This window comes from Anopheles merus, chromosome 2L (assembly GCF_017562075.2).
Source record: "Anopheles merus strain MAF chromosome 2L, AmerM5.1, whole genome shotgun sequence".
NCBI lineage: Eukaryota > Metazoa > Arthropoda > Insecta > Diptera > Culicidae > Anopheles > Anopheles merus.
In genome coordinates, this window is record NC_054083.1 from 52,560,689 (window position 1) to 52,573,440 (window position 12,752).

The 12,752-nt window shown below is 52.7% G+C and overlaps 5 protein-coding genes across 5 annotated transcripts; 3 read left to right on the forward strand and 2 right to left on the reverse strand.

Annotated features, from left to right (window-relative positions):
* Positions 1-64: 64 nt before the first annotated feature.
* Positions 65-5,217, reverse strand: LOC121593852 (condensin complex subunit 3). The gene is made up of 3 exons (XM_041916590.1): positions 4,058-5,217; positions 1,166-3,983; positions 65-1,092 (listed from the first exon to the last, which is right to left on the reverse strand). Exons 1-3 carry the CDS (start codon positions 5,014-5,016, stop codon positions 325-327), a joined length of 4,545 nt encoding a protein of 1,514 aa, XP_041772524.1. The 5' UTR covers positions 5,017-5,217; the 3' UTR covers positions 65-324.
* Positions 5,218-5,292: 75 nt separating this feature from the next.
* On the forward strand, positions 5,293-5,870 carry LOC121593866. Its single transcript, XM_041916614.1, has 2 exons — positions 5,293-5,500; positions 5,575-5,870. The coding sequence occupies exons 1-2, from the start codon at positions 5,440-5,442 to the stop codon at positions 5,829-5,831; spliced, it is 318 nt and encodes a 105-aa protein (XP_041772548.1). The 5' UTR covers positions 5,293-5,439; the 3' UTR covers positions 5,832-5,870.
* On the reverse strand, positions 5,829-7,305 carry LOC121593859 (putative methyltransferase C9orf114). Its single transcript, XM_041916606.1, has one exon. The coding sequence runs from the start codon at positions 7,211-7,213 to the stop codon at positions 5,894-5,896; it is 1,320 nt and encodes a 439-aa protein (XP_041772540.1). The 5' UTR covers positions 7,214-7,305; the 3' UTR covers positions 5,829-5,893.
* An 89-nt stretch (positions 7,306-7,394) lies between these two features.
* LOC121593860 (activating signal cointegrator 1 complex subunit 1) lies at positions 7,395-8,715 on the forward strand. Its single transcript, XM_041916607.1, has 3 exons — positions 7,395-7,701; positions 7,771-8,196; positions 8,270-8,715. The coding sequence occupies exons 1-3, from the start codon at positions 7,493-7,495 to the stop codon at positions 8,682-8,684; spliced, it is 1,050 nt and encodes a 349-aa protein (XP_041772541.1). The 5' UTR covers positions 7,395-7,492; the 3' UTR covers positions 8,685-8,715.
* An 831-nt stretch (positions 8,716-9,546) lies between these two features.
* LOC121593861 (retinol dehydrogenase 12-like) lies at positions 9,547-11,141 on the forward strand. The gene is made up of 5 exons (XM_041916608.1): positions 9,547-9,760; positions 9,840-10,103; positions 10,182-10,598; positions 10,677-10,793; positions 10,884-11,141. Exons 1-5 carry the CDS (start codon positions 9,702-9,704, stop codon positions 10,981-10,983), a joined length of 957 nt encoding a protein of 318 aa, XP_041772542.1. The 5' UTR covers positions 9,547-9,701; the 3' UTR covers positions 10,984-11,141.
* Positions 11,142-12,752: the final 1,611 nt, after the last annotated feature.

Sequence of the window (12,752 nt, forward strand, 5' to 3'; positions counted from 1 at the left end):
GTTTCTTTCCCGTTTTTTAAGGGCCTCCTCTACCATGCGTCTTCATTTCGTTGTCGCCTCAGGGAAGGGTGTGAGGCGTAGTAGCCTTTTAAAGAATGCTTTATTGATATAGAAGTAATATATACAGCAGCAAATAGCAAAATATGTATTTAAAAAAGACGCTCAGTATTCACACAAGCGTCCCCGCCCGCCTCCTAAGATTAGCTAAAAATCGTCACAGACACACACAAACTCGCGTAAAAAATAGAGTAAAGGATACACTGACGTTTCGAAATTAAATTTTCCCAGCCTGCTTCGTCTGCTGCTCTTGCCACCATCATCATCTCAACCGACCTCCTTTCGGGTCGCTTTCCGGTTCGGTCGTCGCGGTGAGGTGCCCACCGATGGACTGCCGCTGTTTGCTGCACCGTTCGACACTCTCGTGCGACGGACGACGGCGCTGAGGGGAGTGAGCACGATTGCGGCCCGCTTCGTTCGTATCGGGCTGGAGGTGGAGTTGCCGCCACCGCTACTCTCTGTGCCGCCACCGGACGCAACCTTCCGACTGCCAGTCGGTGTCTTTGTGGTGCTGTCCGATTGCTGCTGGGTGGTGGTGACTGACCGTTGTCCACGCGTACGCTTGCTGCCCGACGGAGAATCGCTCTGCTGACCGGTGGAGGCACTCGTCGATGCCACCGAACGTCGCGTCGACACGGCCCGTACTGGAGATAGTGATGTACGCGCCTGTGCGGTGGTTTCCGACTCATCGGGCGCTTTGTTCGAGCGGCGCGATGGCCGTGGTGCCGTGGTGTCGTTGTGTTTGGCAGGGGAATTAACTTCGTTCGTTGTCTTGCTTCTCGATTTGCTACCCGTGCGCCGTTCACGCGCTGGTGCTGTTGGTGTGGCGGAGGATCGACCGGTTCCGGGAGCAGAAGCGTTCAGCTCGGACAGGGATTTGCGCGTCATCACCTTACTGTTGACCATTTCCCGGCGGGCAGTGGTCCGTGTGGCACGGGGCATCGTCATGGGCGCTTCGGTGAGCTTCTTCCGCTCGAGCAACGTTTTGGCCGCCACCTTGTTTATTGGCCTCGCGTTACGATTAATACGACTGACCTGTGGAATGGAGTGGGTTGCGCGATTAGATTCCGACGATTGTTGCGTGTTCGAAGGCTCGATTGAAACTTACCGTAACATTGGGTGAAACGTCCACCGCCTCACTGTCCGACGAAGAGGAGGATGAGAAGGAGTAGGACGATGTTCTCGCAGCCGGTGTTGATGTTTTCCTGCTCGCCATTCGAGCGCCTGACCGTGTTGTGGACATTTTCCTGCGCATCGCCGCACGTGCCGACGCTGGCTGCGGAGAAGGTGTAGCATCAACAGCAGCAGCATCACCACCACCTCCCGGCGATTGCGTTTCCGGAATTTCAAACTCCGAGTCGGACGAACCGGATGAAGAGCTTTGCTGCCGCCTTCCGCCATCGTTTGTGGCGGGAATTTCAAAATCTTCCTCCGAGTCCGTTCCCTTCGAGGCGGTGGCGGAGCGCGATTGGCTCAGCGCTACCCGTACCCGCGCCGAGGCGGCTTGAATTTTGCGCAACGCGGACGCATCGGGCACCTTGAAATTGCCACTGTCCGCTGTTGCTGCTGTTGTTGCTGCTGTTGCTGCTGCTGCTGCATGGGCCGAATTCGTCAACAGTGACCGACGGAGTGATTTCACACCCGAATCGGGCGTCCCGGGTGCTGCCCGGGGTGTCTTGTCCCTTGCTGGGGATGCCAACGAACTACCGCCCGGCTGCTTCATCGGTGAGGCGAGCAGATCGGTATCGGAATCTTCCTGCAAAATGGATTTGTTTATCAGCGGCCGTTCCTCCGACCGTTCTTCGTCCTCGTTCTCCTCCTGCTCGGTTTCCTCCCCATCGCCCGGTCCCTCCTCCTTCCCATCGTCGTCATTCCCTTCCGCCTCCGGTTCCGCCTCAGCCGCTTCTTCCTCTTCGCCCTCCTCTCCATCCGGTGCTACCGGTGCGCGGGAGGACGAGAAGGTGAGCGTCTCCCGTATTTTGCCCAGCATCAGCTCCCGGAACGTGTTCAGGTTTTTCACCGTCTTCGGATCAAGCAACGGTTCCTTCAGTATCTCGTCCGCCGTACTGGCCAGATCGTTCCGCAGCACCGGATCGTCCTTAATGTCCAGCCCCAGCAGCTCCTTGCTCAGCAGCTTCAGCAGATCCTTCAGCGTAATGTTGTCCCGCATCACGCGCAAAAACGTGACCGCGATCGTGTTGTGCGGATTCACGCCCGGGCTGCAAAAGACGGGCTGCGTCGAGTCGACCACGAACTTTATCACCGTTTCGGGCCGTACCTCCGCGAGCGGGCTTTCGTTCGGCGCTTCCAGCACCATGAACAGTGTGCTCAGCAGCGCCTTCTGCATCAGCTCCTGGCGCCGCTTGGCAATCAGCCGCTGGAAGAAGATGCCCAGCATCTGCTGCATCTCCGGCTCGGTCGTCGGGTTGAAGAAGCGCAACAGCAGCTTCGACATGATGTCCGCCGACGTGCACTTTCCCCGCAGTATCAGCCGGCAGAAGCCCTCGATGATGGCCGAACAGATCACGCTATCGTTGCACGTGTCCATGAAGTGCACCGACATCTTGTAGAACTCGTTCCCATTGCACGACGACGACTGCATCAGATCGTGGTCGTGGTAGCTGCTGTTCTGCCGGCTGAACAGCTGGCGGGAGCTTTTCTGCGTGCGCGAATCGTCCTTGCTCGTGTTGATCGCGTCCTCGCTCTCCAGATCGAAGTACTCGAACCCGTACTTGTCCAGCAGCTCGAACACGCACTCGATCGCCGTCTTCCACAGCCGCGACGAGGCGGTGTTGAGGAACTGCTGGTACAGCAGCTGGAACGTTTCCTTGCTCAGCCCATCGTACAGCATGCTGAACGCGGTCGACGTGCGCAAGGCCCAGTTGCGCGTCGACAGCTGCCCGGACTGCACGTGCCGGCTGATGAACGTCCGATACAGATCGCAAACCGGCGGCGTAAGCACCCGCACCGAGGGACTGTTTACGAGATAGAAGCAGATCTGCAGACACTTCTCCACGGTGGCCTGCGTAACGCGGCGCGGTTTCAGCATCGAATCGCGAAACAGGAGCGTCGTGTTGGTGGTGTCGTCGCCGATGCTGCTGCCACTGTTGCACGTCAGCGACATCTCCTGGATGAGCGGTTTCACCAGATTGGCGTACTTCTCGTTGCACATGTTCAGCTCGTCGTTCATGCGCTGCGCCCCGGCGTAGTCTCGCTGCGCCGACAGCGCACTTTCCTGCTCCTTCAGCTCGAGAATCTTGACGCGCAGGGCGGAAATCTGTATCTTCAGCGTGGTCAGCTCCGGGTGCTTCTCCAGGTACGTGTCGATGAGCTGGCGCGAACTGATCGACACATCCTGCCGGGACGGTTCCAGCACCGAGCTGACGAGCTCGACGAAAAACGTCAACCGCGACTCCACGTCCGTGATGATCTTCTCGAACGTTTCCATTATCAGCCGGACGTTCATCTCGAACAGCGTCTCCTGGCAGAGCATGTGGGACAGCACCTGCTTCAGGCTGTCGCGCCCAAACTCGTCGCCAAAGTCGTACATCAGCACGATCTCGAGCAGAATCTGCAGAATGTACTGCAGATAGAGCTGCTGCAGCTTGTCCATCGTTTCGGGCTGGCTGGGGGACGAGGCCGCCACCGCCGTCACCTGATTGCTGCCGATCGCCGACGCGGTGACGTTCGCGTTCGCTTTCATGAACGCGAGCGCGGTCGGATTTTCCACCAGCGCTTTAATGTACTCGCAAAACTTGCTCAGCTCGATCATGTAATCTTCCTGCTCGTCCGAATCGCTCTGCTGCAGGTGCTCCAGCATCGCCTGCCAGCAGATGGCCCGCTCGATCGTCAGTTCGCTCAGCGGGACAGTTTTGCTTTCCTCGCCAAAGTTCAGCAGTTGAGCCATGTGTTTTACACCGTTTTTTCTGGAAAGAAGGAAAAGATCAGTCTCAGGCACATTTTATGGTGGCGATCGCCAACGACGATGACGATGACTTACTTGAAGATTTCCATCAGCACCAGTTTGGAGGTTTTGCGGAACCGTTCCATCTCTTTGTCGTCCGCATCCAGCTTCAACGCTTCCACGAACCCGACGTAATCCCGCTGGTACGATTCTATCCACTGGGGAATCATGACGTTACGCATCACCTTACGTACGCCGTCCGAGTGATCGGTCAGCCCTTGCTCGAGGAACTTCAGCCGCTGCTCCACCTTGTAGTGCCGCACCGGGTAGCTGCTCATCTGCATGTACGTGTGCCGTCGGACCCGCTCATCCACGTCCCACAGGCGCTCCAGCACGTACGGGATCAGGCGATAGTTGCGCCCGAGCGCCGAAATGATCGTCTGGCGCACCTTCGGCGACGGATCCTTGTCCAGATGGTACACGTACGCACGCACCACGGGATCCTCGGGCGAGTTCGGGTCCTGCAAGCGCTGCAGTGCCAGCACCGCCTGTACCCGCACATGCTGCGAAACGTCCCGTATCCGTTCGAGCATGTAGCGCAGAATCTTGTCGCAAACCGTATCATCCAGCGCAGCGTCCGAGCCAAGCGCGTTCAGGATCAGATTCACCAGCTGACAGATCCGGAACCGGACCAGCTGCGCACTGCTTATCGTGCTGAGCAGCCAGTCGAAGATCGAAGCCATTATCGGGTGCGTCACGGCCTGCTCGCTGTACTCGGGATCGGCCACAAACTTGGCACAAAGCTTGAGCACATTGTTCGCGTACGGGTTCGTTTCCTCGTGCTCCATCTGGCGTTTGATCACCTGCACGAACGATTTCATAAACGAATCGTGCTGCACCGTCGAGTACAGTTGCTTGAGCTGCTTCACCAGTTTCGCATGCGTTGTTTCGCTCTGCTGCGCGCTCAGCACCGTCTGTATGACGGCGGTCGAGTATTTCACTTTTTCCGGCGAGTTGGCCGGAGCCACCACCACTTTTCGCTTTCGGGGAGCCATGAGTTTTCCGACGGGGGGCACTTTTCACATAAAAAACACACTGCGGTGGGCACAAGCGAGAACGGGGAAAAGCGACGCTCCGTCGCTTCTTGTTGTGCGTGTGGTTGCGTCGATTGCTTTGTTATGACAGGATGCGCTGCTCCGTTTGAATTGAAGCGTCTTTTTGTAACGGTCGGCAGCGGAGTGATGGCAGCGTGAGCCAGGCTCGACAGCTGTCATTTGCTCGACGCCATATTGGATTGCTAGTGTCAGTGATGTTAGCAGACAATTTTCTGAAAATGTGTTGGCTTTTTCTTATTTATTACACGATTTGGATAGTTATTTTGATATTTTTAATATTATTGGATGAAGAATGAAGCTCAAACATTGTAATCTGTTATAACGGTCGAATAATAGTATCCGTTTGTGATCCAACCTACTCTGATGACATTCCAAAGCACAACAAAACAAACAACCCTACTTGTGCAGAAACCTCCACAAATATGTAAGTTATTCGGTAAAATTTCTAATTTTGTACAATTCTCTCGATTAACGTGACCATATTCTACCCTTTTACAGACATTCGCACAATGCCAGAACCGAGCAGTAACGACCAAAGCAACACAAACCTGTACATGCGTCTGCAACAGTCGCAGGTGGTGCGGGCCAACATACAAAACATTTCCCAGTTTCTCAACACCGGCCTCAGTCCGGAAACGCTCGATATCTGCGTGAAGCTGCTCGAGGCAGGCGTTCATCCGCAGTCGCTCTCCGAAGCGGTCATTCAGATACGCAACGAAATGGCCGCCCTCAACAATGGACAGTCGGGCGAGTGAAGTAGCACGTAAATAAATCTTTATTTCTGTTTCCATCAATTCCATCGCCCCACATACACACTCTAATCAAAGCGTGACATATCACCGTACTTGTCGACGGGCGGTGGTGCTGGCTGGGACATCTCCACATTGGGTCTCGCAATCGGAACGGGCTTCCCGCTCTTCAGCGCCTCCATAGGGTCCACCTTCGTGCGCTTCTCGTTGAACGCGTACTGCTTGATGCCCGTGTCCTGGCTCTGCGGAATGGCCTCGAAGCTGGTGAACGGTTTGGGAGCATTGACCGGCTTCAGCTTGTCACCCAGTGCCGCCATGGAGATGAGGATCGCCTCCTCGGTGCGTATGGTACGCGAACCCTGCGTTGGAACCGTGTTCAGATACTCCTCGAACAAATCCTCCACCGTATCGACGTTCAGCTTCTGATCGTTATCGAGTGCCGGCTCCAGTCCCAGCACACCACCGAACACGATGAGCGCGTGTCGATAGGACAGGCTGGCCGGTTGCAGTTCGTGAACGTTTTTTCCCCGATCCGAGGTACCGATGGTCATATCGTACCCGCCCTTGTACGGGCTCTTGGTGAATACCTGCGACAGCGAGTTGGCAATCCGCACCGTGTACCCCCAGTAAATGCCCGTCTCCTGCCGGGGCTGGGACGGAGGCACTACCTTGCCGCGGAGCTTTTTAGACTTCAAATCTGCACCCGCCGGCAACTTCACAGTGACGCGCAGATTCGGGTCAAGCTTCGTGTCTACCAGCACATCGTTCAGCAGGCCAACGTTCACGAACGCACCGGGCTTGTTACCCTTGGTGGGTTTCGTCGTCACGATACCCTCCCGAAACACGAACTCACTCTGCTGCCGCAGATGGTGCTGGGAATCGAGCGGATTCAGCAACCCCGTGAACTTGAGGTCGTTGTGCAGCGGGAAAAAGTATTTGCGCAGATACTGCGGACACTCCAGGTACTGCAGAATGCGCGCCAGCTGGATGCAGCAGCGCCGGGCGGAGGTTGATCCCTCGTTCGTTTGAATTGTGCCCAGCTTGTCCGTCAGCTGGTTGCTGGAACCGCAATCGTCGAACACAATCACCTCGTCGACCTGGAATATGCAAGCGGCACGTGCTATCTGACCGGCCAGATAGGTGCGCAGTTCGGGCGATTGTGCATTGTCCATGATTGAACCCGGCACGGCAATGCTGACCGTGGAAACGTACTCCGCCTCCGCTACCGGTGTGACTTCCACCTCCGCCATGCCCGCTTTCTCCCTTTCCACGTCCTCGAACTCTTGCTTCACGCGGTCCAGCAGTCGATCGTGGCGTTTATGGCGTTTGCGCTCTCGCCTTTCCATCTTTTCCCGCTCGGTTAGCCGTTTCTTCTCGTTCACTTTCATGGTGGAAAAGCGGTTCTCCAAATTGGTACCGGTCGAAAAACGTGCGCCACGAGCGATGCACACGCGGTGTAAACAACAACAGCACGGCCACTGTTGACATTGATGACAGCGAAGGCATCGGTGGCTGCGTGCGTAAATTGAACTTTTCGATTCGGTGCTGTAGACGGAGGCACAAAACAAATTGTAAACAATACAACTTCTAGTTCAGTTGTTTTGTGTGTTTTCCATCAGATTTTCAGCGAAAAATCACACGAAAAGTTAATATTCCCTTCTTAAAAGATGGATGTAATGTCGCCGCAACTTATGTGGATCGGTACAAGGTGTTATCGCGTGAATCACACCAAAACAACCGGCCGAGAACAGGAATCGTTCGATGGGCCGCAGGGTTACGTTGAGGAAGACCTGTACGGCGAGGACGACCGGGAAGAGGACTACGATATCGTGCTGACCGATAATGGCAAACACCAAACATCTTTCCACGTGCCTGCGTAAGTTGGCCTTCTCTCTTGTTCTATACAACATTCAACTTACTAGTATCGTCGCTCTATTCATTTTAGTGCCTTCTATGCGATGATCATCGGTGCGAAAGGACAAACCCGCCAACGGTTGGAAGCGGAAACGAAGGCACAGATCCGTGTGCCGAAGCAGGGAACGACGGGAGATATTGTCGTTACGGGCAGTACGAGAAAGTCGGTAGCCGCAGCACGATCCCGCATCGAACTGATCGTGATAGGGGCACGCAACAAGCAACAGTTCACCCACTTCCTGTCCGTGCCACTGAACGTGCCGGATGTGATGAAGCGTTTTGCCGAATTTCGCCACAAAGTCGTCCGGAAGCTGCCGGTCGCGTTCAGCGTAGATGAATCGTTATTTCAGCAGCCGGAAAAACTGCACATAACGCTCTGCACGATGAGCCTGATGGACAATGAGGATCGTGCGAATGCGTCCCAAATATTGCTCGACTGCCAGGAATCGATCATCAGGTATTGCATGGAGCAAATAGGAAGCAATCAAGCAATTTGCTAATTCGAATCGTTTTTCTCGCCCCCCTTATAGTCCACTGCTTCAGGAGAACGGTCCGTTAGAGATACGAGTGCGAGGGCTCGAGTACATGAACGACGATCCGCACGCGGTGGATGTGCTGTACGCGAAAATCGAATCACCGGTCCTGCAGACGGCAGCCGATCAGATCTACGACTACTTCATAGCGAAGGGACTGATGCAGAAGAAGTACGAGCACGTGAAGCTGCACGCCACCCTGATCAATTCGCTTTTCCGCGCATCGCAGAGCGAAATCGTCGACGAGAAGGCAGCAGAACGGAAGCGCATTACGTTCGATGCGAGCGAAATATTGCGACTGTACGGAGATTACGATTTTGGCAGCCTGGTGCTGAATGAAATTCATCTTTCTCAACGATTTTCCACATCCTGCACGGGGTATTACGAAGCTACGGCTGTTATGAAGCTGTGAGGGGAGACAATAAATAATCGTGCAAAGCAAAGGAACGATTTAAATGCGAAAATGTAAAGAAACTAGAATGAATGTTGACGAACTAGCGGTTCAGAATGCGTTCCGAACGTCCCATACAGTGCACGCTATAAGCGTGTAAACGTTCAAAGCGAACTACGTTTCCCAACTGATAAGAGGTCGTGTTTGCTTCAGAGACGATCGGAGCGATTTACTACAGTCATAAAAACATTCCGTTAGAATGATGCGATTCGTTCCACTATTGAACATAAACCGGTTTACTTGTCTGATCAAATTTGTGTCAAACAAAGCAAAATACGATTTGACGATGGTGAATGAGAGAAGCTCCCAAAAAACTACGATTATCCTATTGCCTATCCCTCCCCGTACTTAAACCATCCATGGAATGTAGCACCAGCTCCAGCGTGGCAGGCCGTAGCTTATTTAGGAATACTAATTCCATAACTGGACAACCGCCCAAAAGCGTTCGGGGGAGCAGCAGGCGCCAACCACCTTCGGAAGCCATTGTTTTGTTCGGTTTCATTGCCAAGTTCACCCCCATTCCAACCTCCCTACGCCGATGGATTATATTTCGATCCATAAACGTTCCCTCCCACCCTTCCACCCCATCCCCTTTTCCCCCATAGAAAGATCTAAGATAAGGTTTCGGAAAACAAACGTACGCGACCCCGCACGGAGAGACGCGAACGAAAATAGCGAGCGTTATAATCGCCACGAACCGAGCGTCCGTTGTGAGCGTATTACAAAGGTGAAAAGGCTTCTTCTCCACTGTTTTCTAGCGCTCGAGCGCTTATGGTGGTGGGGGCGAAATAGCAAAAAATTCCATTAGAAAACCGAACACACGTGCAGCGCGCGCGAGAGGGCTTCGGTTGTCCGCACACACGCGTCGTTCGCGCCGTTCGCTGGTCCGCTGCTGACCACGATCAGCTCCATCATCAGTCGGCAGTGGTACGGCGTCGCGGATAGTTTAGCGTGCAAAGTCGCTTCGCAAAAGGCAACATGCTGCTGAGTATAGTGATAGGCGCAACGGTGGCCGTGCTGACGTACAAGCTTGCCCGGTAAGCATGACTCGTCAGTTGTTCTCGGTGGAGCGGTGTGAATTTCTAAAACCCCTAAGCCTTACCACCGTGCGCACAGGCTCATCATCGAGGGTGGTCAGTTTCGGAAGGGCACACGGTGCGATGGAAAGGTGATCCTCATAACGGGCGCCAACACGGGCATCGGGAAGGAAACGGCCCGCGAGCTGCTGAAGCGTGGCGGAAAGGTGTACATCGCTTGCCGGTCGCTCGAGCGTGGCAACGAGGCGCGGAGCGATATCATCGCACAAACTGGGCTGGCCGATATTCACGTGCGCGAGCTGGATCTTGCGTCGCTGGAATCGGTTCGTAAATTTGCAAAAGGGTGAGCAGGTTTTCGGTACACTTGCACATTGGGGTCGCAACGAATCATCATTCGCGAACTATGCGTTTTTTTCGGCAGATTCCTGGAGGAGGAGAATCGATTAGACATACTGATTAACAATGCGGGCGTCATGGCCTGCCCAAAAGCGCTCACCAAAGACGGGTTCGAGCAGCAGCTGGGCGTAAATCATTTGGGGCACTTTCTGCTCACGAATCTACTGCTGGATCGATTGAAGGCTTCGGCACCGAGCCGGATCGTCAATCTGTCCAGCCTGGCGCACAAGTACGGCAAGATCAACCGGAAAGACCTGAACAGTGAGCACTCGTACAGCCAGGTGACGGCCTACTGCCAGAGCAAGCTGGCCAACGTGATGTTCACGCGGGAGCTGGCGAAGCGTCTGCAGGGGACGGGTGTCACTGCCTACTCCGTTCATCCCGGAACGGTCGACACCGAACTGCCCCGCCACATGGGTTCACTTTTCTTCCTGTTCGATCAGTAAGTAGACCAATGTGTGTGATCCTAGATAGCCATGATCGTTAACCGTATATCGCGCCTGTATTACTGTTCTTCTAGTAAACTGGTAAAACCGTTGCTACGAGTAGCATTTAAGACGCCACTTTCCGGTGCCCAGACCACGCTCTACACGGCCCTGGACGAAGATCTGGCGGAAGATAGCGGCAAATACTACGCGTAAGTTGGTTTGAATTTGGAAGTTTTGCTAACCAAGGTCAAGGTCGTCTAATGTGTCTGGGGTCTGGGGTATTTGTTGGTTTCTTTCAGAGACTGTCGGGAGCAAAAGCTGAGCAAATACGCACGGAACGACGAGCTGTCCGCGTGGCTTTGGGACGAAAGCGTACGAATGACGAAATTAAGCGGCTGAACTAAAGCACCTGGTGATCGTGAAGCTTTTTTTGGCCGGGAGAGATCTTATGGACTTAGGTAGGCCTCTCTCTCTCTCACACTGCTCTGTATCTTACTGGAGACGTTAATTTAAAACGTGATGACGTGGAGTAATAAAACAAAGTACTAACTAGTTTATGACATCATGCGTACTTTGCGCCTAGAAGTCGGATTTAATTGCTCAACGTCGCGGAGGGTTACCTATGACACGTACCCTCTCGGGTAAAGATCGACAGCAATTCATCAACCATCCATCAGTATGAGACACGAACAATACTCTGTTTAGCATTCAATGCACACGAAGGGTGTGATTAAGAATGCAAAACCGCATGACGCAGTACGGACGCGTGCAGTAGAAGTACTCTGGAGAAGATTATAGACCATCGAAGAACAATTTCAGAGAGCACTCAATAACAATTGTGGTTCAAAAGGGTGCACGATAAGTTTCTCGTTGTGGACCGCATACCGACCAACCGACCACAGAAACGAACAAACACACACACACACGCACGCACACTGCGGATTGCATTATATTGTTTTCTTCACTTTTTTAATTCAAATATCCTGTATTATGTCGGCTTTTACACTTTTTTCCCGGTATACTACAATATATCTGTGTATTACTTCCTGTGGCGGAACAGGAGAACGTGTATGTGTGCCAACCGATTCGAAATTAAGCGACCGTTTTTCGTTCTGTTTAAGAAGGGTCTATGACCAGGGGTTATCATCCCTTTTTCTTCCTTTTCCTTCCTACTGCATTTGGCTATCGGATACGACGGATGCTAATTGCAATTAAACACTTAAACTGTTTTTGTCCCACGTTTTGCCTTCTCCTCCTCTCAGTAGTTGTAGTACTAGTAGTAGTATGGTTGGTTGGTTGGTTGGGATAGAACGACTCACAGGTTCACAATGGATATATTATATATTATGTATTGTATGTATAAGTAGGTAGATATATGGGTTTTTTTGTGTGTATCTTACAAATTGAATAACTTCCCCGGAAAAGCTGAAACATTCCGAAGCGATTTTTGATCGTGCTGTTACATTATTTCCTCCCTCCTCTCTTTGCAACTTTTGCGATCTGCAACACCACACACACCTGTGGATGTGCATTGCTTGCATAATTCAATTTATCTAAACTCAACGCGGGAGGACAAAAGGGATCGAATTGAATTCCTTTTTACTAGAAACTGCTGCTGCTGCTGCTACAAACTCACAGTTTCTTGATCTATTTTAATGCTAGGATCGTTCCCTTCTTCAACTGGGCACAGCGACTTGAGAAGGAAGCGCGCGCGTGTGTGTGTGTTCTCTGACTGACTTAAAAGGGTAATACAAACACAAAAGAACACACTACTACACATTCGAATAAGTTAGTTTCCTAATCACTTCATCAATTGTATTCTATTTCCTGAATATTTTAATCTACATCCTCGCGCCCCTCTTACACATCGCTTATATAGTTCTTCTATGTGGTGTGGTAGCCAGTGTACGCACAATCTAAAGAATAATCTACATTCTTCTGGGAGTATGTTCTTCTAAGTTCTGTCTTGCTAAAGAGCAGATGAATTAAAATCCTTTTTGCTGCTAGTCGTAACCCTTTTCCCGCGGAGGCTCGTGCATTTCCACCCCGACTTTCAAATGCCACCCCATCGATCGATCGATCGATCGATCGTTCGATTGCATTATTTAGAGAATTAGCTGCTTACTCTCTACTATTTTGGTTGGATTTGCGTGACTTAAACGTTAACA